Raw genomic sequence first — 24,214 nt, forward strand, 5'->3', positions numbered from 1 at the left:
TTCGTCATGTACTTGCAAGTAGCAAGTGCGTGTTTGTAAGGAACATGTGTTCATAATTTTTTGTCATCACACACCCGTCAAAATCGTCGGTTATGCTCAAATTTAGACACACATCGCGACAAAAAAAATCATATGAATGATTTATGGCTTACACGACGACGACGACGGAAAAAAAATTGAAAAAATTTAATAATAAAATTTTTTCTTTGGGTGACTTCTTTTTTGCATGATTGAAAATTTGTCAAAAAAAAACCCCCATCGTTGGAAATCCTCTGCCGTCTAATAATAATGTCATCATCATCATTATTATCATCATTGTTCCAAAACGAAAATTTTATCATCGCATGCCATTACTACCTATTATTTGTGTATTATCTTGCCTATCCCATTTTAAATATTGAACAAAGGTTGTCATAAATGACGATATTATTGAAATAAATATCCATGAAATCGCCGTATTTTATGTCAGCGGCTTTTGTCTTGCAATAATCATAAAAAAAGGAAAGATAAAATGTTTGTTTTTTGATGTTGTTGTCTTCGGCGACGCCATCGTGTATCGACCAAAATTACATTTAAGGACCCATCTGCTTGTCTTTGCTGTTGTCGGTGTGATGCTATTTTTAAATTTTGCAACATTTGTTGTTTTTTTCGGAGATGGAGAGAGAGGCGAACGAAGACAACGAAGAAGAAACACAAAATTTATGAATATTATTTTCGAATTTGGATTAAAAACGAAGGTGAAAGTGATACCGCGCTCGTTTTATATTACGAGTCACGAAACAACGACGAGGTAAACAACTTAAGTTTTTTATTTAGATTTATTTTTATTGACTATTTTTTTTACATTTTGATATTCTATAACGGTTTTTATCTAAGTCTTTATAAGATTTTTTTATATACTTATATACAACAAAAACAGTTCATTAAACAATTAATAACAATCTACTTGGTAGAGTTCTTTGATTTTTGTGGGATGTTTTTGCAAATTGTTAAGAAAATTTAACAATTTTTTAGGTTTGCTGAATTTACCAGCCTCCGGATCCTCCTTGGTTTCCTCCTTCTTGGAGCTTGACAATGATGGGAGCTGGGCCAGCTGTAAATTTAAAATAAAAGGTAAGTAAACTATCTATTCCAATTAATCCAAACCAAGCATTATAAACGCATAAAAGTCATCGCACACCAAAAAAGAAGCAAATTCTGTTCCATCAAGGTCTTGAGAGATGGATAAAACTCACAATCGTAGAAGATTTTTTTAAGGAGTTTTTAGAAAAAGATACAAATCATTTTTTTTACCGGAAGCTGCAGCGCTATGACTTCCATGAGAAGCTGGAGGTCCATAGACGGGAGCAGGAGCAGGGGCATGGTATACGGGAGAAGCTGCGTGAAAAGCTTGAGAAGGAGCTTGATAAGATGAAGAAGCGGCTTGAGCTGCAGCTGCAGCTGGAGCGGCTTGAGCGGTTTGTACGGTTTGAACCGATTGAGAGACTTGAGAAGTTTGAGGAGCTTGAGCAACTGTTTGAACAGCTTGTTGCGTTTGAGTCACGGAACCTTGAGTAGATCCAGTTGAAGATGCCTGACCTTTACTGAAGTTCGAAACTAAGTTTCTGATAATGTTCAATTTCGTTTCTTTCGTGTCAAGGACAAAGTTTGTTATGCCGCCAATGATTCTTCCAAAGTTAAACGAGGGTTTCGAGCCTCCTGTAGAGGTTGAAGTTGTCGAAGCAGGAGCTGATTGAACAGTTTGAGTAGTTTGAACTGCAGGAGCTTGAGCGGTTTGTTGAACAGGGGCTTGTTGAGAAATTGTTTCTTGGGCAAAACTTTGTTGTTCAGGAGCAGAAGAAATTGGCACAGGGATAATTGATTGTTGTTGTTGATATGAAGGAGCTTGAGCTTGAACAGGAGCTCCATAAGATTGTGAGGGTTGAGCAGGGATTGGGATTGGAATAATTTGTTGTTGAGCAGGAGCTCCATAGGATTGAGATGGAGCAGCTTGAGCAGGAGCTCCATAAGATTGAGATGGAGCAGCTTGAGCAGGAATTGGAATTGGAATAATAGGTTGTTGAGCTGAATAAAACTCTCATCGATTAAAAAAATGTTCAAAAGGAAATGTCTCTCATTTGTCTTGTTTATGAGAAACTCAATTGAAAAAACGATTTTTACCCGAAGGATAGGGAGCAGATTGATGTTGTTGAGCAGGAGCTGCTTCTTGAACAACTTCAACATGAACAGTTTGAGTTTGACTTGCAGGAGCTTTTAAAAAATTAAATTCAATGATCTGTTCTTCATTAAAAGGGGCTCTCAATAGTCTCATGTGAGAGTAAAAAAAACTTTAAAGATCATTACCGGAGCTTTGATGTTGTGAAGGAACAGTTTCTTGTATAACATTGTAAGAAGATGCGCCTCTCTTTCTTCTCCATTGTTCTAAAATATGTTTTCAAGCATTTTTCGCTTAATATTTTTCGATTTTTTCTTTCAATATGAACCATTTGATGGAATGAATTTGATGATCATTCAACTGACATTCAACTTTCACACGATTTCAGCAGTTTTTTTGAAACTTACCACCGCCATGGCCGCCTCCGTGTCCTCCGGCACCTCCTTCTTGCAATTTAACGATGATTGGAGCTGGGCCTTGTTGACCTCCATGACCGCCTCCGTGTCCTCCGGCGCCGCCATCTTCTTGGATCTTAACAATGATTGGAGCTGGGCCTTGTTGACCTCCATGACCGCCTCCGTGTCCTCCGGCGCCTCCTTCTTGCAATTTAACGATGATTGGAGCTGGGCCTTGTTGACCTCCATGACCGCCTCCGTGTCCTCCGGCGCCTCCTTCTTGAACTTTAACGATGATTGGGGCTGCTGTAAATGTGAATTCGAAAGTTAGTATGAGGAAAAAAAATTTTTTTTTGTTATGCTTTTTTGCTTCAAAAAATTTTCAGTTTGATTATTTGCTCTTTTTTTCAAAATTTTAGGATGAGAAATTATTTTTAAATATTTCATTCTCTTTTGAATGATTTTTTTAAAAAATTTTAAGTTTTAAAAATTTTTCGATTTTTGCATTTTTTTTTTTTTTTGTTTTTTTATCGAAAACGAAGCTCAAGAAATTTTTTCATTGAAAAAGCGAAGCAAAGATTTTTCATAAAAATGAAACATACGACCACCGCCTGCGCCTCCGCCATATCCGCCAGCGCCTGATGAGGCGCCAGCTCCTGCTCCGCTGTCTTGTACATTAACAATAATTGGTTGTGCTATCGAAGAATTCTTTCTTTAACATTTTGTCAAAAAAATTCAAAAAGTGTCTTAAATCCGAAAACACTTTTTTTTCCAAAAAAATTTTGAATTTTATCGCATTCTGAGCATTTTTAATTTTTTTTTTTTTTTTTTTTTTGAAGCAGAAAAAGCAAATTTTCAGAATTGAAACTTACGAGCTCCTCCATGGCCGCCGCCTTGTCCTCCTTGACCGCCAGCTTCGATCAATTTAACGATAATTGGTGGTGCTGCGAGTTAAATGAGGATTATGATAAAAAATGTGATGCTTTTGAAGTAGTTTTTTAATGGAACATGATTTTAAATTAAGATAAAGAATCAAACTGTCAATCACACAAAAAAAAAATTTGTTGCCTTTTTTGTCATAATTTTAAGAGCAACAAGTGAATCGTCATGTTGATTCTTTGTTTAAATGATTTTAAGGATGAAAAATGATCAAAAAATAAAATTTTGGAGAAACTTACGTGGACCAGCGGGAGCAGCAGGCATTGGGGGTTGTAACAAGATGACAGTTGGGGGTCCAGGAGCTGGGGCTGGAGCTGGAGCCGGAGCAGGCGCTGGGGGAGCAGGCAACAAGATGATTTTAGGTTTGTCATCATCTTTCATGCCGCCGCCGCCGCCAAATGTGGGTTTCGCAACTGCTACAGCAGCCAAGGCAAACATTACAATAAAGACCTGATAAAGGTAATTTTTTCATTATTTCTTTAATTTTTTTTTTTAATTTCACTTTTTTTATATTTTTTTTTCTTTCACTTCTAATTTTTTTTTTTATTTTTTTTAAAATATATCCAAAATTCGTACCTTCATTTTTATTATTTTTTAGCTAATTCGCTGATATTGTGTTAAAATCCAAAACTGAACTAAGATACTGATCCAATGTCACCAATGCATTTATATACTATCACAACTTTTGTCTCAAATCCCACAAAAAAATCACGTAGATACTGCACGCGATGACAAAAAGTGGGGAGAGGGATGGAAACACAAATGATGATAGACGTAACAAAATTCCTGCATTTGTGATGAGCAAAAATTTCTTTCCTGCTTTACCTGCTTTACTTCGGTGCGCTTTACAAGAAAGTTATATCATCACGATTCAATTTAATTCACTGCCAAATTTATGCAAATCGCACAAAACAGATGATTTTCTATTTTTTTGTATATTTTAATCAAAATTCGTCGATGTAATATATTTCCGTAATTTTTTACAAAACGTGTGATTTTTTGAGGTGTGTGTCACACGTGAGACAAATTATGGGCTTGACCCAGACAAAATGACATAATTTCATTTAAATCACTTTAATTTATTTTTTTCAAGTTATCAACCAGTCGTTCGCATCGAATATCCTTGAAAGAATTTATTTTATAAAAAAAATCATTTTTTCATAGAAAAAAATTATTTTTGATATTCGAAGAGAGATTGCATTAACATTTCATATAAATAAATAATTATGAACCAAAAAACAAAAAAAAAAGATAAAAACTTCATTAATATAGATGAAACACTCACACAATGGAATTATTAATGTAAACGAGACTGACTAGACGATTTATCATGATTATATGAGCGTCTTACATTTTTATTATTTTATTTCACGTAACGAACATGTAACCAATTCGCTCAATTTTTAATCTTCCAGAAGTGTTTTGGTCCGAAAAACAAGAAGTAATATCGATAAAAATGACAAATAAATCAAATGAAGATGCTTTTTGTCGCCTTTCTAATGCATTCATTGTCATGTTTTTGGCGATTAATCATCGAATCAAGTTCAAACTGCAACAAATCTACCGGTTTTTGGTAAAATTATGTAAAATAAAACACTAAACGAGGATAACTTGATGTAGATTTTGAAGATCTTTGTCTTTCATGGAGTAACTGTTACCGTTTTTTCGACAAATTTGGACAAAAATGGATCAAATTTATTGAAATTTCTAAGAAATTTTGAAAAATCATCAAATTAATTACAAAAAAGGTCCATAAAAGGCCTTTTATTGTAACAATATTCATAAAATACCGAAAATAGCCTAAACTTGTTCCTATTGTTATACGAAATTAACAAAGTTACGCAAAAAACTTTCGTTTTCAAATCAAATGTGAGAGAGAAAGAAGTCAAAAATCGCCTAATTGATTAAAAAAAGTCAAAAAAAAATATGTAAATAAGTGCAAATATGATAAATTTTGCAAGAGTGTTGAAACGAGTTTCCTGTTTAAAATTATTTTGGACCGGAATGAGTGTCAAAATTGTTTGAAAATGTCAACAGTAATTTTTTGCCAACGCACGAACCGCACAAAATTTCCGTCAAAGGTGACCTTTTGTCACTTTGTTTCAATTTTAGCAAATAAAAAACCTCTTTTCAAACAAAATTCCACACGTAATTAAACAAAAACATTTCATTTATACAAAAAAAAAAAAGTTCAAATTAATGTTCATCATCATCGTTATTTGAAGTACTACACAACATTTGACTAATTGCCAAAAATGTCGGAACGCAGCAACAACAACAAAAATCGCTTCCAGCAAGAATTTTCACATATCATTTCATCAATTTTAATTAATTTTCGTATACGATTTGCGCCAACTGATAAACATCGAGCGACAGCATTTTGAAAAGTGAATTCGTCTAATGATGCCAAAACATGTCGCTCCGAACATCATGTATTTATAGTAATAACGACGACGAGCAAAAAAAAAAGTCACTCAAAACTTGAGGAACGAACAAAAAATTCACGTCAAGACTTTGTTCAATTATAATTGATTGACATGCCGGCCGGTTAATTTTTTTTCTTCTTTACTTTTCAATGAGTCTCGTTCATGTGTGTTTTCAAAGTAGGCACTTCCAAGTCTCTGTTATTATTATATTCGCTCGTTATACTTGATGATGTTATTGCTAGTTTGGCAAAGAACATATGCTAATGACTTGGCTATAATAATATAATTTATCATTATTTTGAATGTAAAAAAGTTTTGTTGCACAAGTTCCAACAACAACAACATAATAATAAAGAGTTTAGGCAAGTCATCAAGAGCATATTTGAATCGTTTTTTTAAAAGTGCTGAGGTAAAAAATTGCGATAATCAACTGTAAAAATCGCACAAAAAACGTCAATTTTATTGGGTTGTACGACGAATAGTGAGGTGAATGTGAAATAAAGTGGTCAAATTGTGAGTAATTTTTCATGAAAATTTACGGAATTATGTTGACATGCATATTATATTTTTTTTTGTTGTAAAATAACAATAGGAAACGATTTTTTATTGACTCGTTTTTAGGAGAAAAAAATATAAAAATTTTTAGAAAATTTTGAGTCTGTCAGTGAATTTTTTTAGCAATAAAATTAAGAAATTTTGAAGAAAAAATTAATTTAATTATTTTTTTTATTTTCTTCTTTTTTAGAAAAATAATTTTTTTAACGATCTGACGGATTTTTTTTAAATAATTTTTTTTTAGAAATGTATTTAATTCATAAATTGTTTAATTTAGTTACTTAAAAAAAATAATTAAATTAAAAAAAAATTTAAATAATTAAAAAAAAAAAATAAATAAATAAATAAAAATAAAAAAATAAATAATTTTAATAAAATTTATTTATTAATTTTTAATTTACTTTATTTTTTTCCATATATTTTTAAAAAAAATTTTTTTCATGATTTAAGGATTTTCAATTTTTTGTAAATATTCTTTTAGAAATGTTTTTAATTTATTTAACCCAATAGTTAAATAATTCATAAATTCTTTGACTTAATTTATTAAAAAAAAAATAAACAAATAAATAATTAATAATTTTATTAATAATAAAAATAAAATAATTTTTAATAAAATTTATTTATTACTTTTAAATAAAAATTATTTTATTTTTAATTTATTCTTTATTTTATCATTTATATTATTTATTAAAAAAAAATAAAATAGCTTAAATTTTATTTGTATTTTTTTTTAATTTTATTTATTTTTTTTTTTTTTTTGTTAAAAATATTTTTTTTTAATTAAATTAATTTAATCAATTTTTAGCATATTTATTATATGGAAATTCTTTAAAAAATATTTTAAAGCAAAATATTTTAAAAAAATTAAAATTTGAAATTTTTTTAAATTTTAAATTTTTTTTTAAATGTTAAAAAATCATATCAATTAAAAAATAAATTTTGAGCTTTGAAATAAATTCCTGAAAATTAAAAAAAAAAATGTTGAAAATCAGAAACTGCAACAAAAAATGTTTACACGTTTTGTCACAGATTTAATAATTTTTTTATCATGATAGTTCAATTTAAATTTATTTAATTTTTAATTCGCCCAAAGCAATGCCAAACTTGACAAACATCATTAATCTTTCGATCAGCGGTGTTAAAGTCCTCACAATTTATTCAAAACAGAAATTAGCAATAATTAAAAGGCGCTCACGTCACACTCGACTATTTGCTATTTGAAAAAAAAAACTTTTTTTTACATTAACAAAAAATTTTAGACATCAATTTATTTCATATGTGGTTCAACTACAAAAAATAGTCTTGTCATCTTTTCGGTAATTCACGAATAAATAGCGAAAAATAACGCCCACACATTTTTTTGTGTACTAAATATTAGAAAAAAAAAAGTTTCGCGAACATTTCTATTTTTTTTTTTTCATTTCATTCATATTTGAAAAAAAAAATTTTTTTTTTTTGCCTTTTGTTAATATAATAGAGGTTACTGACACAAAATTTGACATTGAAAGAACAAGCAGCAGCAAAAAAAATTGGCAATTATAAATATTTATACTAATAATAATGAGAAAGAGATAAAAAAGGAGTGAATGTTCATTTGAAATTTGTCAGACAATCGGTCGTCATTGTGCTTTTTTGACGAGTGTTTTTTGCAAAAACTAATGAACGTGTCATGCTCAGAACAGTTTTTTCGTTCGTTGATGAGTTGTTGTTTAATTTTTTTTTTTGTATTTATATTTATTTATAATGCAGAGAGGCAGAAAAAAATGAAATAAACCGTTCTCGTCTTATAATTCGATCAAACAAGATTAATAGTGTGGCATAATGGCGTAAAGTGAAGAGAGATGAAAAATACTTCTTTTTTAGACTTTTAGCACACACACACAACAAAAATTGATGTTTTGCAACGACGACGACGCTGTTATTAATGGACAAAAAATGATTTAAAATCCATTTAAATACATGACGGCAAATCCATTTTTCATTTTCAATTACTGCCTTTCATAGTTTTGTGGGTTTGATAGTTTATTTTTGTTATAATCGTGAGTGATTGAGTGTATGTGCGATCATATTTTATAATTTTTTTTAAAAAAAAACCATTAATTTAAACAAAAAATAAAATTTATGAATCATTTTTAGGGCATTTCATGTACTATACTTCGAATTACTTCGAAAAATGACTTTTAATATTTTTTCGGTGCACTTTAAATTTTTTTTTTCTGACACCCCTTTATAGCAAAAACATCAAAACAACAAATTATTATCGGGTGAGTGAACAAAGACATCCAATTTTGACTCAAGGCTGCCAAAATCGGATAAAAATAATGGACCTTTTTAGAGTTTACTTCTTTTCTTCACATCATCTTCAATCCCTTTAAATTTTATCACAGCTATTTAAGCTGCTTTTTAGTACACTGTAAAATTTTTATTTCATATTTTTCTTTAATTTCAAAGAAATTTTTTAAAAAATCTTAATTTTTTTAAATTTTTTATTTATTTTCAACCACAAAAAATTTTTCGCGAAATTTAATATTTTTGCAGTGTAAAAATTTTCCCTCTCGCACATGAAAAACAAATCCAGAGTGTTTTGTTTTCATGAATATTTTAAACATACGAGGTAGAGAGTTGAGTGAAATGTAGCGCAAACGATGAAAGATGAGAAGAACGTATTGTTTTTCTTCATATAATATTCAAAAACAAAAAAGTTGCATCACTCATTCGCATCTTTTGCTTCTTTTGTGTAAACAAAAATTCAAAGCATAGGCACGTAGCATGTTTGTTTAACGAAATATTCATATTCATGCTAAATAAGGGTGATTAATACACGAAACATATACGAATGAAGCGGAGACGACTGAAGTTTTTATCCGTTCTGTAACTTTCTAAAGCATTTTGAAGTGAAAAAAATGAAAATTTTTGAGTCTGTCATAATTGGTCACGTGGTTAAAAATTTTCAAAATGTGCTTTGGGTCGAGACATTAATTTTGCTTTATTACTTTTTTTATTTTTTTTTTTTATTTAAATTCAGCATTTTAGGACAAAATTCAAAATTAAATTAAATATAAAATATAAAAAATTTGAAAATTTAGAAAACCCACGTGGTTTAAAACATTCAAAATTTACAAAAGGATGAAAAATTAGCATTACTCTATAGTTAAGAATTTATTGAAATGTTTATTGGGACAAATATTTAAAAAAATTTTATTGAGAGTTAAGTTTAAAATGTGCATTGGGTCAAATTATTCAATATAATTGGTCACGTGGTTTAAAATTAATAAAATAATGCAAAATGACAGAAATTAAAAAGCTAAATTGATTCAAATAAGAACAAAAATGTTAGCTGGGACAAAAAGTTGAAAGTTTTGTTAAGAAAAATATTCAAAATGTGCTTTGGGTTTTATTAATCAAAAAAAAGTCACGTGGTTAAAGTTATTAAAAAATAGTAAGAGACAAAAGTTTAAAGCCTGAAATGAGTCAGATGAGAATAAAAATGAAACCTGAGACAAAAAATTTTTTTTTTCTTTAAATATTATTTAAAAATGTGCCTTGGGTCAAATTTTTTAAATAAAATAGTCACGTGGTTCTAAAATACGATAAAACCATATTTTTTCCTTCTGACTGAAAAATTTCTTTATTTTTTCATCTTTTAATCAACATGAATGGATAATTATAGCATGTTGTTGTTGTTGTCGTTGTTGTTATAATGTGTGTCTCTTGTAATTTTTTTTTTATTATTATCGCTATTACAACGAAGAAAAACAATGCTCAAAAGTTTCGCACTCCTTGCTCATTTTCATGGTGTGTCACGAACGAACGAATATATCTACTGCGTTATTATTATTCCTTTAAATCCGAAAATCCTTGCTACGTGTCACATTTTATATTAATGAGCTTGTTTGTTTTTGTCTTATTTTCCTCTATTGGTTGTTTTTACTTTTTTTTCCTACTTTTACACACAAAGTGCATCATCATATTTTTAATTAAAAGGAGAGAGAAATGTTTATTTTTAATGAGCTCGCGTTTTTCTTTTGATTTTTTTTCGGATTAAGGCATCATATTATCTCTTTTGATAAATACTTCAAACATATCTTTTCATCAAAAAAAAAAATTAAAAGAAAAAAATATCAAAAATATAAATAAAAAATAATTTTTTAACAAAATAATTTAAAAAAAATATTAAAAGATTAAAAAATTATTTTTTAAAAATAATCAAAAAATATTTTAAAAAAATAAAAAAAAAATATAAATTGAGCCCCATTTCTTAAAAAAACAAAATCTTCACGAAGACGATCAAAAATTGTAGTAAAATTTTTATAAAAAATGGAGCCTAAAAGAAACAAAGTGTTTTTTAATTTAATACATTAATTTCTTATTTTTTATCATCCCTTTGCGTGATGTCCATTTTTATTCGTCTTAAATGGAACATAAATAAAGAAGATAAATACAAAGTAGTTGAGAACAGACGGCATCAATTTTCTTCAACACTCTTGTCGTCTCAAAATACTAAAAAAAATCAGCAAGACGATAATCTACAGTTTTCTCCCGGATGACTGAAGAAAAAGGAAAAAAAATAAGGACAAGGACACAAAAAACGAATTGACAATAATCTCATTTGATGGAAGAAGAAAATTTTCTCCATTCATTTCAAATTTCATTTGCACGACAATAATTTGAAATGTGTTAGTCGTTTCGTACTCGTTCAACGATAAATGATGCAGACAGACATCAAAATGATAAATCTACAAAATTTACAACAATCAAGCGGATATTTTTCTTTCTCTTCCTCGTACTTCATCTTCTTATTTTGCAGCAGCAAACACTTTGAAGCAATTCGATTTTACGTCTGTCCACCCTCGTTTTCTTCTTCTTCTTCTGTATTTTATTAGATGGCTGTTCATCATTCTTCTTCCTATAAACTATAAAAGAAATGTGTCTCTACAATCATCATCCTCGTCATTTTCTGCTGTGCGACGGACTTCTTTTCTTGTGGGTTTCCTACAAATTATGCCTAAAAAGATGCGGGAAATGCAAAAAAATTATTTTTTTTTAATTTTTCAAATTATTTTGAAAGGTTTTTGATAATCAATTTAATTTAATATATTTTAAAATATAAAATATTTAGAAAAAAAAATAAAAATTATAAAATTTTAATAATTTTACGTAATTTAAAAAAAATAATTATTAAATTTAATTTAAATTTTATTATTTTATTAATTTTAAAATTTATTTATTTAATTAAAATATTATTTATTTCTATTTAAATTATTAAAATAAATTATTATTTTTTCACAATTAAAAAAAATAAATATAATTTTAATAATTTTTTAATTTTTATTCCAAAATTTAAAAAAAAATTATAAATAAAATTATTGAAATTATATTAATTTGTTTTTTTTTTAAATTGTGAAAAAAATACTAAATACTAAATAGACTAAATATAATTTATTTAAATAATTTTAATACAAATTAATAATAATAAAATTAAATACATAAATTTTAAAATTATTAAAATCAATTAAATTTAAATTAATTTAAAAAATTAATTAATTAATTATTAAAATATTATAAAAATTAATTTTCTTTAAAATTATTAAAATTTTATTATTTTTTTCAAATATTTTGTTTTATTTTTTAAAAAATGTTTTAGTTTTATTTTTAATTTAAATAAAATATCAAACAAAAACCTTTCAAAATATTTTCAAAAAAAAATTCACATTTCCCGCACCTTCCAACTTAAACTTGTTAGCTCCATTTGTTTTTGTCTGTATTTTATTTCCGCTTTTCCATTTTATTTTATTTATTTTTCACTGAAATGTGCGGAGAGAGAGACTAAATTGTGCTTAATTGGATTAGGCGATGTGTTCTCTTCAGGGTATGATTTTTTTTATTTATTACAAAAAAAGAAAAACGATTATTTTTTTTTGTGTAAAAGCCTCGAGCAAACAGAAAAAAATAATTCCTTTGACACCAACTTCGATGAATTGATCCGCAAGCAATTTTCCAAGAATTTATTCTCGAAAAATCACAAAAAAAAAATTTTTTTCGGAAAGCGGAAGATAAAGACGATAAAAAAAAAATATGAAAAAAATGACACATCTATTTTAATAAAATTTTGCATTTCATCGTGTCATTTCAAACATAAAATAAAAATAAAATAGTAGAACATCGTAATATCCACTTTTTCACGTTTTCCGTATATTTTTGTGGTGCAGCACGGCAAAGTGTATTAGTACAAGTTGTTCTACAACGAAAAAAAAAATAAAATATATAAAAATGAATCGTTTACCTGTCTGCCTAGATAATAAAATATTGTACAATTTTATTTTCTCTGGAGCTCGTACGACTCGTAGAATGTCAAAAAATGAAAAGAAAAAAAAATACGTGAAATAACAAAAAAATACACATTTTTATGTATATTAAATAAAAATGTTTATAATATACAGGAAAAAAATATATCTATCTAATAATATTCTAGATAGAAAAATGTATCTGTCTGGCGAGTAAATTTTTCATACAGTCCTAATGTCATGCCGGATAGAAAACATGGAAGGAAAATGTAAATTCATTCATTTAAATGAGGAAAAAAACTTTTTTTTTCGTTCGTTATTGTGTTGTGTCAGTTATTTTGTATTAAAAAAGCATAACCACGGGTACAATCACCAATGCACACACGTACAATAAAATTCGTATTTTTCGTGTGTGCGCCAACCATAGGGAATGGCTAAATTAGGAAAATATTTCTTTTTTTTTTGCGTTATTTCTTGGAGTGTTATTTTATTTATTTTTTGATGTGTTTTATTTGACATGAAAAATATAAAATACCTTTTTTTATTCGCAATATTATATTAGTTTGAATGTTTTGTAATAAATAATAATAACGGATTTTTTTTCGCAAAAAAGGAAAGTTTTTTTTTGTCATTGCGGAAATGAAAGGAGCCCACTTGTGATTGATTGCGAATATATTTTTAAATCAATAAAACATCAAATTTCGAAATAAATTGAGTTTTGAGCTCCAGTAATTTCCCAATCAAATTACCTTTTAATATAAATAATTCAAATTTTCCCAAACATTCCGTAAACAAGTAACATTTTCCAACTTTAATTAACAATTTAATGGAAATTGCTGCTGCATACGAAATAAAAATATTCAAACAACATTTCACAAACTCCTAACATATTATTAAATTTTCCACACACACACAGGCATGGGATGTACTTAATTACAGTCGGGTCCGCATATACTCCGGAAAATACATGTTCATGTTGCCTGCGAGGCATTTTCATCAAGTATCATGTTCATGTGGATTTTCCTCGATTTTCCCAATGAGCGTACATGACAAAAAGAAAATGTAAAATATGTTTAAATACGACGAATATGTTATCAGCAAAATTATTAATTCATTCGTTTGTGTAGATATTTTCATTCCGTTCTCTTGATTTATTTGCTGTTTGTTTCCTTTCGTTTTGAAGAGTATTCAATTTTTGCTGAATTTGTTCATTTAAGAGTTTTTTGCTGATTTGATTGAAAATTTCATCTTGGTTGGGTTGCTTTTAATTTAATTATAAAAACTAAAAAAAAAAATTGAAAATTTTATCAATAAATTATATCAAAAAATTTTCAAAAAAAAAAAATAAAAAATTTTAATTTTTATAATTTTTGTATTAAAAATCGTATGATTTTTTTTTCTCTAAAAAAAGATAAATTTTCATAAAAAAATAATTAACATAAAATTTTGAAATTAATCAAATTTTTTAAAAATTTCCATTTTTTAAATTTTTTTAAAGTTTAAAATTTAAAAAAAATAATTATTAATAAATTTTATTAAAACCATTTTATTTAATTTGATTTTTTAAAAATTAATAAAATTCTTTACAAATTAAATTTTTTTTTTGAAAATTTTAGGTAAATCTTTTTAATAAGAAAAATTTAAATAAATGAACCTATTTTTTTTTAATTTTTTCATTTTAAATTATCAATATTTGTTATTTTAATTAATTTTATTTTATTTTTTATAAAAAATGTAGGTAATTTGGACCCAATTTCATTTTTTTATTATATTAAAATTTTTATTTTTTTAATTTATTTATTTTTTTTAATATTGAAATTTAATCCCAATGCACATTTTAAAAATTTTAATTAAAAAATGATTAAATAAATATACAATTAAATTAAATTAAATAATTTAAAAAAATAAAATTATTATTTAAATTAAATAAATTAGTTAATTAATTTAAATTTTTATTAATTTTTTAAAATTATTACAATTATTTTTGTTTATAAAAATGTATTTCAACCCAATTTAATTTTTTTTTTAAATTTTATTTAATTTTTTATTTTAACCTTATTTTTAAGTTTCATGTGAAACAGCCTTACTCCAAAAAATAAATAAAAAAAATTCTGGGTGGCTTATTTTTTGTAACATGTTGTTCTGAAATACGACGAAAAAAAAATGGAATGTGTGTCGTCAAGTCGATTATTATTACTTTTTATTATGAAACATATTTTTATATGATAAAAACGAGTAAAAATAGAATTCGTTCTACTGCCTTCCATGTCATAAAATGTACGACGAGATGATTTTTTTTCATTTCCGGTTCTAAAACATTTGCTTATTTACAAACATGAGTTCTTGTTTTTCCTTTTTTATGTATTTTAAATTTATTAAAAAAAGTGAGTCGAATAAACGAAATTTATTGTTTACCAAAAAAAAATCTTAAAGCCAAAAATATAAAATTTTTAATTTTTTTAATATTTTTCTAAAGAAAAAAAATACGCTTCTGGCTGAAAATTTTTATTTACTTTTAAACATATTTTCATTTGAAAAAAATCGTCTCATTTCCATCATGAAAAAAAAATGTAAACATTACAGGAATTTTAATATAATATTTTTGCATACATGTAATAAAGTTATGCGAAAATGCTTGAGGACGAGTGTGTTTTTCTGTGTTTGTTATCATTCCGCATTACGAGGGTCATCCAAGAGACAGTTAAGCTGCCTTGAGGAAGAAACACGTGCGTCTGGCTAGAAAACTTAATTTGCCAAATGACTTCGAGACAAATATTTTAATTAAAGTTCGGTCAGAAACATCTCAAAAATTAACTTTTAAAACCTTCTGGCTGTTATTTTTATTTTTTTGTGAAACATCAGAACATGAAGCAATTTTTCGTTGCATGCAGTGAAAAATCGTAATATTCAATATTTTTGATGAATGACGAGGAACACAAAAAAAATATGAACATGAAATGCAAAATTGAAAAAAAAAACTAGTTTCTAAAATAGAGAGAGAGACGAAAAAAAAAGAAGAAACATGCACAGCACAAAATAATTTGTTCCTGCCGGTTTTTCGAATGAATTTTCCTGCATACCTTCACCTGATGGCACATACACAACAATAATAATCCGTATTTTCACTCTTTTTCGTATATGTACACTTAACCTAGTATCATGCCATCGCCCTTTCATAATAACAATGCTCGCTCGCTTGCTTGCTTGCCTGTGCTTGCAATGAGTCGCACACACACAAAACACCATCATAGAGGGTGGCAATGACACGAGAATTTTCAGGGAGGTTGGTACCAACAAACACACGAATATGATATGCGGCAGGCAGGCACGAGGCGGAATGAGGAGGCACACAACACATCATTTTCATCATCATAATAATAAAAATACATTTTGAGCTGCTGTTGCTAAGCCAGACCAACTCATAGGCATACGTGGATGTACGGGAAAATGCATGGAGTGTGACGTAGGGATGCATTGCACAATGCGAAAATTGGAGAAAGTTGTCGTTGGCGACAAATTACCAATGGATTGAATGGATTTTATGTTTATGTAAGAAAACTTCCATTTTAAATGATGTAAAAAACTAAAACTTTTTAAAAATTTTAATTTAAGCTCAATGCATATTTTAAATTTTCGACCCAGTTAACATTTTGAGTTCTTTTTTGACTTGAAACTTGTTAATTAATTTCAATTGATTTTTGATTATTTTTCAATTATCTTAATTTTATTATCTATTCATTTTTTTTTTATTTTTATTTAAATTTTTAAAATTTTTGCTCATTTAAAATTTATCCCAATGCACATTTTAAATTTTTCTTTGCTCCAATTTTGAAAATTTTATTTTTTTTGTCCTAACAAACATTTTAAAAGCTTATATCCGTAAAAATTTGTCCCAATACATATTTAGAATTTTTATTCTGGAAAATTTTTAATTTTATCCCGATGCACATTTTTAAATTTACAACCAAATAAAAGTTTTATTTTTTTTTAATGAATTCTCAAAATTATTTATATTTTTAAGTGTTTAAAAATTAAATTTTATTAAAATTATTATCTGCCCCAATTCTGATATTACCCCTATTCTGATATTTTAATTTTTTAAACTTTCAAATTTTGGCCCAAATCACATTTTAATGAAATTTAAAAAAAATAAATAAATAAAATAAAAAATAATAATTAAATTTAAAAAATAAATCACATTTTAAATTAATTTATTTTAAAAAAAAATATAAAATTCTGAATTTTATTTTATTTTATTAAATTTTTCAAAATTTTGAAATTTTATCCTAAGTCACATTTTAAAAAATTTATTAATTGAAATTATTTGATATTTTTTTCAAAATTTTAAATTTTTAATCAAATAGCCATTTTAAGTTTTTTGAAATTTTTATCCTAATGCACATTTTAGTCTCTAAACTTCCATATTAAAAATTTGCCCCAATGCACAATTTATTTTTTTTTTAATTTTTAAAACTAACGGACCTTTATTTTCAAACAAAACCAAATTTTTCATGAAAATGCGACAAAAAAGGAATTAAGCAATACTTGGAAGCACACACACGTTGAATAATGAGAACTTTTGAAATATTTAAACATCCATATACCGAAAATGTAGACACGTGGAGTAATAAAGTACACATTCACACGAAAAATTATAACGTGCAATTTGAAAGGTTTTTGTCACAATTCTGCAAACGTTTGAAGCAAAACGAAACTGTTGAATAAATAAAAAAAAATAAACGCTTGAAAGAAACAAAATTTAATAACTTTGCTTCAAAGTCACTTTTAATTTTTTTTTTGCATGAAATTGCATTTTAAATTGCCGAAAAAAAAAAGAATTATTCGCTGTTGATTACTTCCTCCTACTCAACATGACGCTAAATGACGAAATCACAACAACAATAAAAGATAAAAATCTTCGACAAAAAAAATTTATCCATTAATTTTGCATCACTTGACAACGAAACACAAAAACACTTGCTAGACATTCAGGCTCGTGTTTATTCCCATTCACTCACAAGAATGAATAAAATATACACAAAAAATATTCTCATTATTAAGTGGCTCGTATCTTGAATGTCAAATCTCTTAGTTCTTAAGCAACCGAAAAAAAAACTGGACTTTGATTAATAATCATCAAGTTGCCATGTTGGGAGCCCGTTGCAGCCTGAAATCTATTAAAATGAGAGCAAACCACAATTTATTTCGGCGAGTCATGTTCTTTTGTCTGCAGCAAGTGTCTAGTCGTGATACGATTAAAATTACATTAAAACCGAAAAAAATTCAAAACTCAAGAGAAAAAACCCACACGTTGCACCACACGACAAATAAATTAGATTAAGATATGTGCTCCTCGTGAGTTTTGTCTAAATAGCGAAAAAAACCGTACGAAAACGGTAATGTAAGAATTAAAAAAAAAATTATTATTTAGATCTTTAACAAGTCATCGTTTGTTAATCCAATTCAAACGTTCGACAATGAGCTGCGACCTATTGAGATTTGTATTGAGTTTCAATCAATCATTCGTTGTTGGGTGTTTAATTTTTTTTTTTTTTCGTTTTCGATGAGATCTCTCTCGAGGCATTGTTGGAAACGGCATGAAATAAAATAAAAAAAAATAAAAATGAATTGAAAGGAAAATATAGATTAAGAGAACTGTTAAATTAATTCATATCGCTACCTCTTTTATATTTGCATCTACATTCATCACTTTTTTGAAAGGTTGTTACTTGATTAATTACGTGCCGTAGAGACGAAAGTCGATTAAGTGGTTTGCTCCGTATGAAAAATGGTCAAATTCAGGGTATTGTGATGTCAATCAAGCAAAACTCTCTTTCTCTGGCTTTTGTAATGTAATTTAGTTGTCATGAGTTGAATTTTGGATTGTAATTAATGAAGTAAACTCCACACACAACAAAATCTTGAGTTCAAATAAAATTAAAAAAAAAAATTGATCCAACAACCCTTTGTATCTCCTACACAGAAAAGTATAGTAAAAGTTTCTGGTCATTCGAAATTTAATTTGAAATTCTATCGCAAATTGCATTGCATTGACAGCGTACACACCTGAGCACTTTCATTCAATTACAAAAGGCTTCGAGTAACTCTCTAATTAAAACTTGGATCATTACTCATTTTATTTCTCTGCGTTTCGTTTCGATTTTTCGTTTCGATATCTCTCTTCGATCGTTTTAAGTTGCTTTTGAATTTTATCAGTGTTACATGATAGCAGAAGACGAGAAATTTATTTGAAGGATTGAAAGTGAGTGAAGGGATTTTATTTAGTTGGGAATTTTTCAACTCCGAGATTTTGATTTGAAATTATCTGAAATTAAAAAAAAATAATTTTTTAATTAAAAAAAAAGAGAAATTTATGCAGATGTCCAATTATTTTTGATATAAAATTAAAAATTTACTTTGAAAAAAAAATTTAAATAATTATAATAATAAGAATTTGATTTGACAATTAATTTTGCAATTTTTAATTTTTATAAATTTAATTAATTTTATTGATTAAAAGAATTAAATTATTTTTTTATTAATTTCTTAATAATAAATAATAAAAATAACAAAATAATTTTATTTACTCAAAATTTAAATAACTATAATGAGAGATTTATTTTATTTTCAAGTAAAAATATTAAAAATTAATTTAAAAATGAAATTTTGACAATAAAAAATATTTTGCCTGTGAAAAAAAATATTTAAGTTTAATTTCTTTATTTTTTTAAATCTAAAAATTAAATATTTATTTTAAAAAAAATATTTTTTTAAGTTTATAAATATAATTAATTTTAAATTAATTAATTAAATTAAAAGTCAATGAATTTTAGAAAATTAAAATTAATAAATTTAATTAATTATTTTATTTATTATTAATTTTATTATTATTATTTTTTAATTATTTATTTATTATAAATTTAAAAATTTTAAATTTTTTTTCATAATATTTTTTAATTTCATTTAATTTTCAAAAACTATAAAAAATTTTATTTTAAAAATTAAAAAAAAATAATTTGAATTTAATTTAAAATTAATTAATTTAACTAAATAAATTTCATTAATAATTTTATTTATTAATTTTAATTTTTAAATTTTATTAAATTTTTTTTCTTGTATTTTTAACAAATTTTTTAAAAATATTATGTTTGAGTTTAAAAAATAAATGTTATAAAAATTGTCCCAAAAAATATCCGGATTTGAAACCCCTTAATGTAGTTTGAAACTTGCAAAAAAAAAACAGAACAACACAAAACAAGATAAATTTCAATTAAAAAATTTTCCAATCCAATATCTTATTGCTTTTGCAATCAAACGTCCTTCTCCTCTTCATCTCCTTTCTCTCTATCTCGCTCACGGTACAACAGGCGTCAAGTGAAATTAAAATCTCGACAAGTCAGATTCAAATCCAATTTACTTTCGTTTCGTGTTAATTGCAAGTCTCTGAACTCCCACAGAGGAATTTTCATAATAAAATCGTGGAGATGAAAAACCCGACAATCGTAAAATTGTGAAAATGCAAAATTAAATTAAGAATGTGGTGAAGAAATTTTTTCGACAGAAGCCTCTCTCATGATGTTCATGAAACGAACGAGAGAGAGACAAATTTTACGAGGCTTGCAAAAGTTTTATAGCGTGAAAGACAGGATGCAATGTTGATGGTTTGCAAGATAAAAATGAAGAATGAATTTAACTTTAACTATTATCTTATTATTACTCTCTTGATATATTTGCTCTTTTCATTGTAGTCATAAATTTTCCGAGCATTTTTCCGTAGCTCGGTTCACTTTTGTCTCGTTTTTGGCATTTTCTCGAGATAAAATGACATTCCTGCCTGTGGAATAGAAGAAAAGAGAGACAAACTCACTTTCACATGAATAGAAATGTTATATTTTAAAATTGAATTAAAAACTTTCTCTGTGTGTGTGTGTGCGAGAGACGAATATCTTCAGAATGCTTTTGAATACTTAAATTGATGTAAATTATTTGCAGTGGGCTCGTTTAATGGATTTAATGTGTGTGTGTATGCCTGTCTTTCTGTCTGTCATTTGTGGTCCTGTGTCTTGAAAAGGAATTTTGTAAAATTGTTAAGAAATGTCACACACATGATGGAGAAATAAATTGTTCCAGGTTGACGAGACACGACAAAGCCAGCTTAAAAAATTATGTCTTAATTTGTGATGTTTGGGGGGAAATTAAAATGTCAAGTTTCGAGAAGAAAATGTTTCTGAGAGCAACCGACGTGATTTGACTAACAAAAACTTGAGGCATCTCAAGGGGCAAGGGTCGAAAATATTTTAAGTCAAAAAGAAAATTTTATGCTTTTGCTTGAAAATAAGTTAAAATTAAGTTGAATTTTGGCTAATAATTTAAAAATTTATTTTTAAAGTTAAAATTTTTCAATTAATTAAGTCAAAATTAAAAATTTAATTTTTCCAAAAATATATTTTTTTTTCATACAAATTTTTATTTTAATTTTACTTACTTTTGGCGAATAAAAAAAAATGAAAAATTTTTAATAATTTTTTTTGTGAAAAATTAATTTTGACCTAATTTTAAAAATTATTTATTATTAAAATAAAAATAAAAATTTTTATTAATAATTTTTTTTTTATTTTTTTATTTAAAAAATAAAATAAAAAATTATTAAATTTGATATTATTAAATAATACAATAAATAAAATTTTATTTCTTTAAATTTATTAAAATTAAAAAAAAAATAAAATTAATTATATTTAAATTAAATTTAATTAATTTAATTATTAAATAATTATTTTTTAATTTTATTAAAAAATAATTATTTATTTATTTTTTTCTTATTTTTATTATTTTTTAAATAATTATGCAAAAACCAATTTTAAAAAAAAAATAATTTTTTCATGAAGGCAGTTTCGAAGGCAAAAATAAAAATTTATTCATATTTTTGAGAAAATTAAATTAAAATTAATTTGAAACTTATTCTCAAGCAAAAGCATTAAATTTTCTTGTGACATAAAATATTTTCGACCCTGCAAGGGGCATTAGACTCATCATCATCACTCCGTTATTCAAACGATAAAAGTCGTAAAAATTTTATGGTCAAAGTCTAAATAGATTAAATTTGGTTCTTTATTAAAACGGGAACATTTCGTCTTTTAATAAAATTATTTAAGTACAAAAAGTATCTTTAAAACTGCTGCCCTCTCATTTAATAATTTTTTTATTAAGATTCTTTTTCGTTTCATATTTGTTTTAATTGATCATCAAAAAGCTACAAACAAAACAAATTTCATACATAATTCAATTAACCATAAATTTAGTGTAATAAAAGTTGATGCCTTTGATGTTTCTTTTCCGTTCATCCAGCATATTCAGTTTTAATTAGTTTTCAGCTAAACTTTTTTTTTCTTTTTTCCTCTCCGTACATTTTTTTTCGACTTTAATTAAAATGTATGTGAGTTTTATTCGCTACTGACAACATAATAATTATTATTAGTGCTCTCCTCTGCGGAATCTCGTCCGTTGTCCGATGTCTTCTTGCGCGCGCGATAATGTTTTACAACAATTTTTTATTACTTTTCTAGCGCTTGTTGTTATTAATAATAATGTGAATGATGAGTGAATGGCGGAGAAGCAGCATGTTCATGTTGATATAATAAATATTGTGTCGTAAACTTTTTAATTTTTCAATTTTCAAACGGCGCACGTCGTCGTCGTGGATACGTATTTTAAATTATTATTGAATGATTTATGTGCACATCAATTAATCTATATCTTTTTACTGCTACCACACTCGGTGCTTCTGTTGATATTTTTCTTGCTTGCATATCGTCCGTCGTGTAATTTTTCATCATCGTGTGCCCCACAAAAATATTATTTTAATAAAATTTTTAATGATTTTTTGTTTGTTCAATCGAGGAGATTTTCTCTCTTGGCGAGCACGTCGACGTGTTTATTTTGGAAAAGACAACAACAACCACGATTATAGACAAGGGACTTAATTATCAACTTTTTCCATTTTCCTCTTAAATAAAATCTTAAACATGTTCATTTAAATTATATTTCTGTCGCCGATGAAGATGAGATAAGCTAATTTGATGAAAATTTGTTGCAAAGATTTTTTTGTACGTTTTTGGGTCTGTCTGTAATTTATTTTTAATTATTAATTAATTTATTTAATTAATTTTTTTTAATTAAATTAATTTTTTAATTTCTATTTTTTTTTTTTTTAAAAGTACTTAAATTTTTACTAATTTATCAGTTTCAAAATTTTAAAAAAAAATATTTAATTTTTTTTATATTAAAATTATATTTAAAAAATTTTTCATATAAATATTAAATAATTTTAATAAAATAATATTAAATAAATTTATAATTTAATTAAATTAATTAATTTAATTTATTTTAAATTAATTAATTTAATTTATTTATTTTTTTATTAATTAATTTATTAAATACCAAATTAAAAATTAATTTAAATTTTTATATTTTTTTTATTTTTTAATTTAATAACTTAATTAATAAAAAAAATTAATAAAATATTAAATAATTTATATTTTTTTTAAGTTAAAAAATTAAACAAAAAGTTATGAAAATTTTTAATTCTTAATAAATAAATTATTAAAAAAATATTTTTAGAAAAAAAAATCATAAAAAATTGCTAATTTCAGTTCAATAATGTTTGAAATTATTTTTTTTTATTTTTATAAATATATTTATATTTAAAAATATTTCATGTTATAAAAATTATATTTTCGATTTTTTGATTGAGTTTGAAATAAAAGAGAAACCTTATTAAAAAAAATCCACTTTTCAAATTTTTTTTCTATAATGAAAAAATGGACCGTCCCAATTTTTTTATGCTGATAAGATGAAAAAAAAGGAAACGTTTTTAATTTCAACGGGGAATAAGGAAAATTACGTATTCCAGTTTCTCGAGAGCATCGAACATCGACACAATAAAAAATAATATTTGAGCCAATAAATCTCAAATTGGAAATAAATTAAGAGGAATATTTCAAGCAGGAAATTACTTTTTGCTCTGTTTACACGTCGCATCGCATATCGTCGTCGTCGTCTGTCGACGTCCTTAGAGAACATTAGCATATAGCGAGGAGTAAAACAATATATATTGGCAACATCACTTTTTAAATTATGGGTTTTACACTAAAATATACATATTATAAATAAAAAAAAAGGGAGAGGGGAGCGATAAAAAAAAAACAAAGAAAAAAAATCGAAGAAAATATATTTGCATAAGAAATAATAAATGAAAAGCGAAGCAGTCTCCGATCACCTTGATACGCTAATTTATTAGCAAGAGAAATGACTTAATAGCATAATACAACAATAAATATTCAATCAACGTTTTGCAGCGATTTTTCACAAAGCAATAATTTGGGGAATTCCACGTTGTTATTATTTTTCAATTATTGTCGTTTTGTTTTTTATTTTTCGAACAAAAATTCTTTTAACGACAAA

At 25.9% G+C, this 24,214-nt stretch overlaps 2 protein-coding genes across 2 annotated transcripts in view; both read right to left on the reverse strand.

Annotated features, from left to right (window-relative positions):
* LOC134838014 (protein charybde-like) overlaps positions 1-22,147 on the reverse strand; it is a 246,258-nt gene extending 224,111 nt beyond the window's left edge. Inside the window, exon 1 of the mRNA XM_063853447.1 lies at positions 22,132-22,147. The gene's annotated coding sequence lies outside the window, so the exon portion shown is untranslated. The remainder of the gene's footprint in view (positions 1-22,131) is intronic.
* Positions 1,026-3,927, reverse strand: LOC134837211 (skin secretory protein xP2-like). Its single transcript, XM_063852579.1, has 7 exons — positions 3,729-3,927; positions 3,423-3,494; positions 3,153-3,245; positions 2,563-2,856; positions 2,161-2,250; positions 1,294-2,064; positions 1,026-1,093 (listed from the first exon to the last, which is right to left on the reverse strand). The coding sequence occupies exons 1-7, from the start codon at positions 3,925-3,927 to the stop codon at positions 1,026-1,028; spliced, it is 1,587 nt and encodes a 528-aa protein (XP_063708649.1).
* Positions 22,148-24,214: the final 2,067 nt, after the last annotated feature.

The sequence above is a fragment of the Culicoides brevitarsis genome, chromosome 1 (assembly GCF_036172545.1).
Source record: "Culicoides brevitarsis isolate CSIRO-B50_1 chromosome 1, AGI_CSIRO_Cbre_v1, whole genome shotgun sequence".
NCBI lineage: Eukaryota > Metazoa > Arthropoda > Insecta > Diptera > Ceratopogonidae > Culicoides > Culicoides brevitarsis.

Excerpts from the sequence above, each read along its gene's own strand:
- LOC134837211 (XM_063852579.1), bottom strand. The coding sequence starts at position 3,927 with ATGTTTGCCTTGGCTGCTGTAGCAGTTGCGAAACCCACATTTGGCGGC. Across the intron at positions 3,495-3,728 it reads TGCTGCTCCCGCTGGTCCAC|CACCACCAATTATCGTTAAA; the intron begins GTAAGTTTCTCC and ends TTTAACTCGCAG. Across the intron at positions 2,065-2,160 it reads ATCTGCTCCCTATCCTTCGG|CTCAACAACCTATTATTCCA; the intron begins GTAAAAATCGTT and ends AGTTTTATTCAG.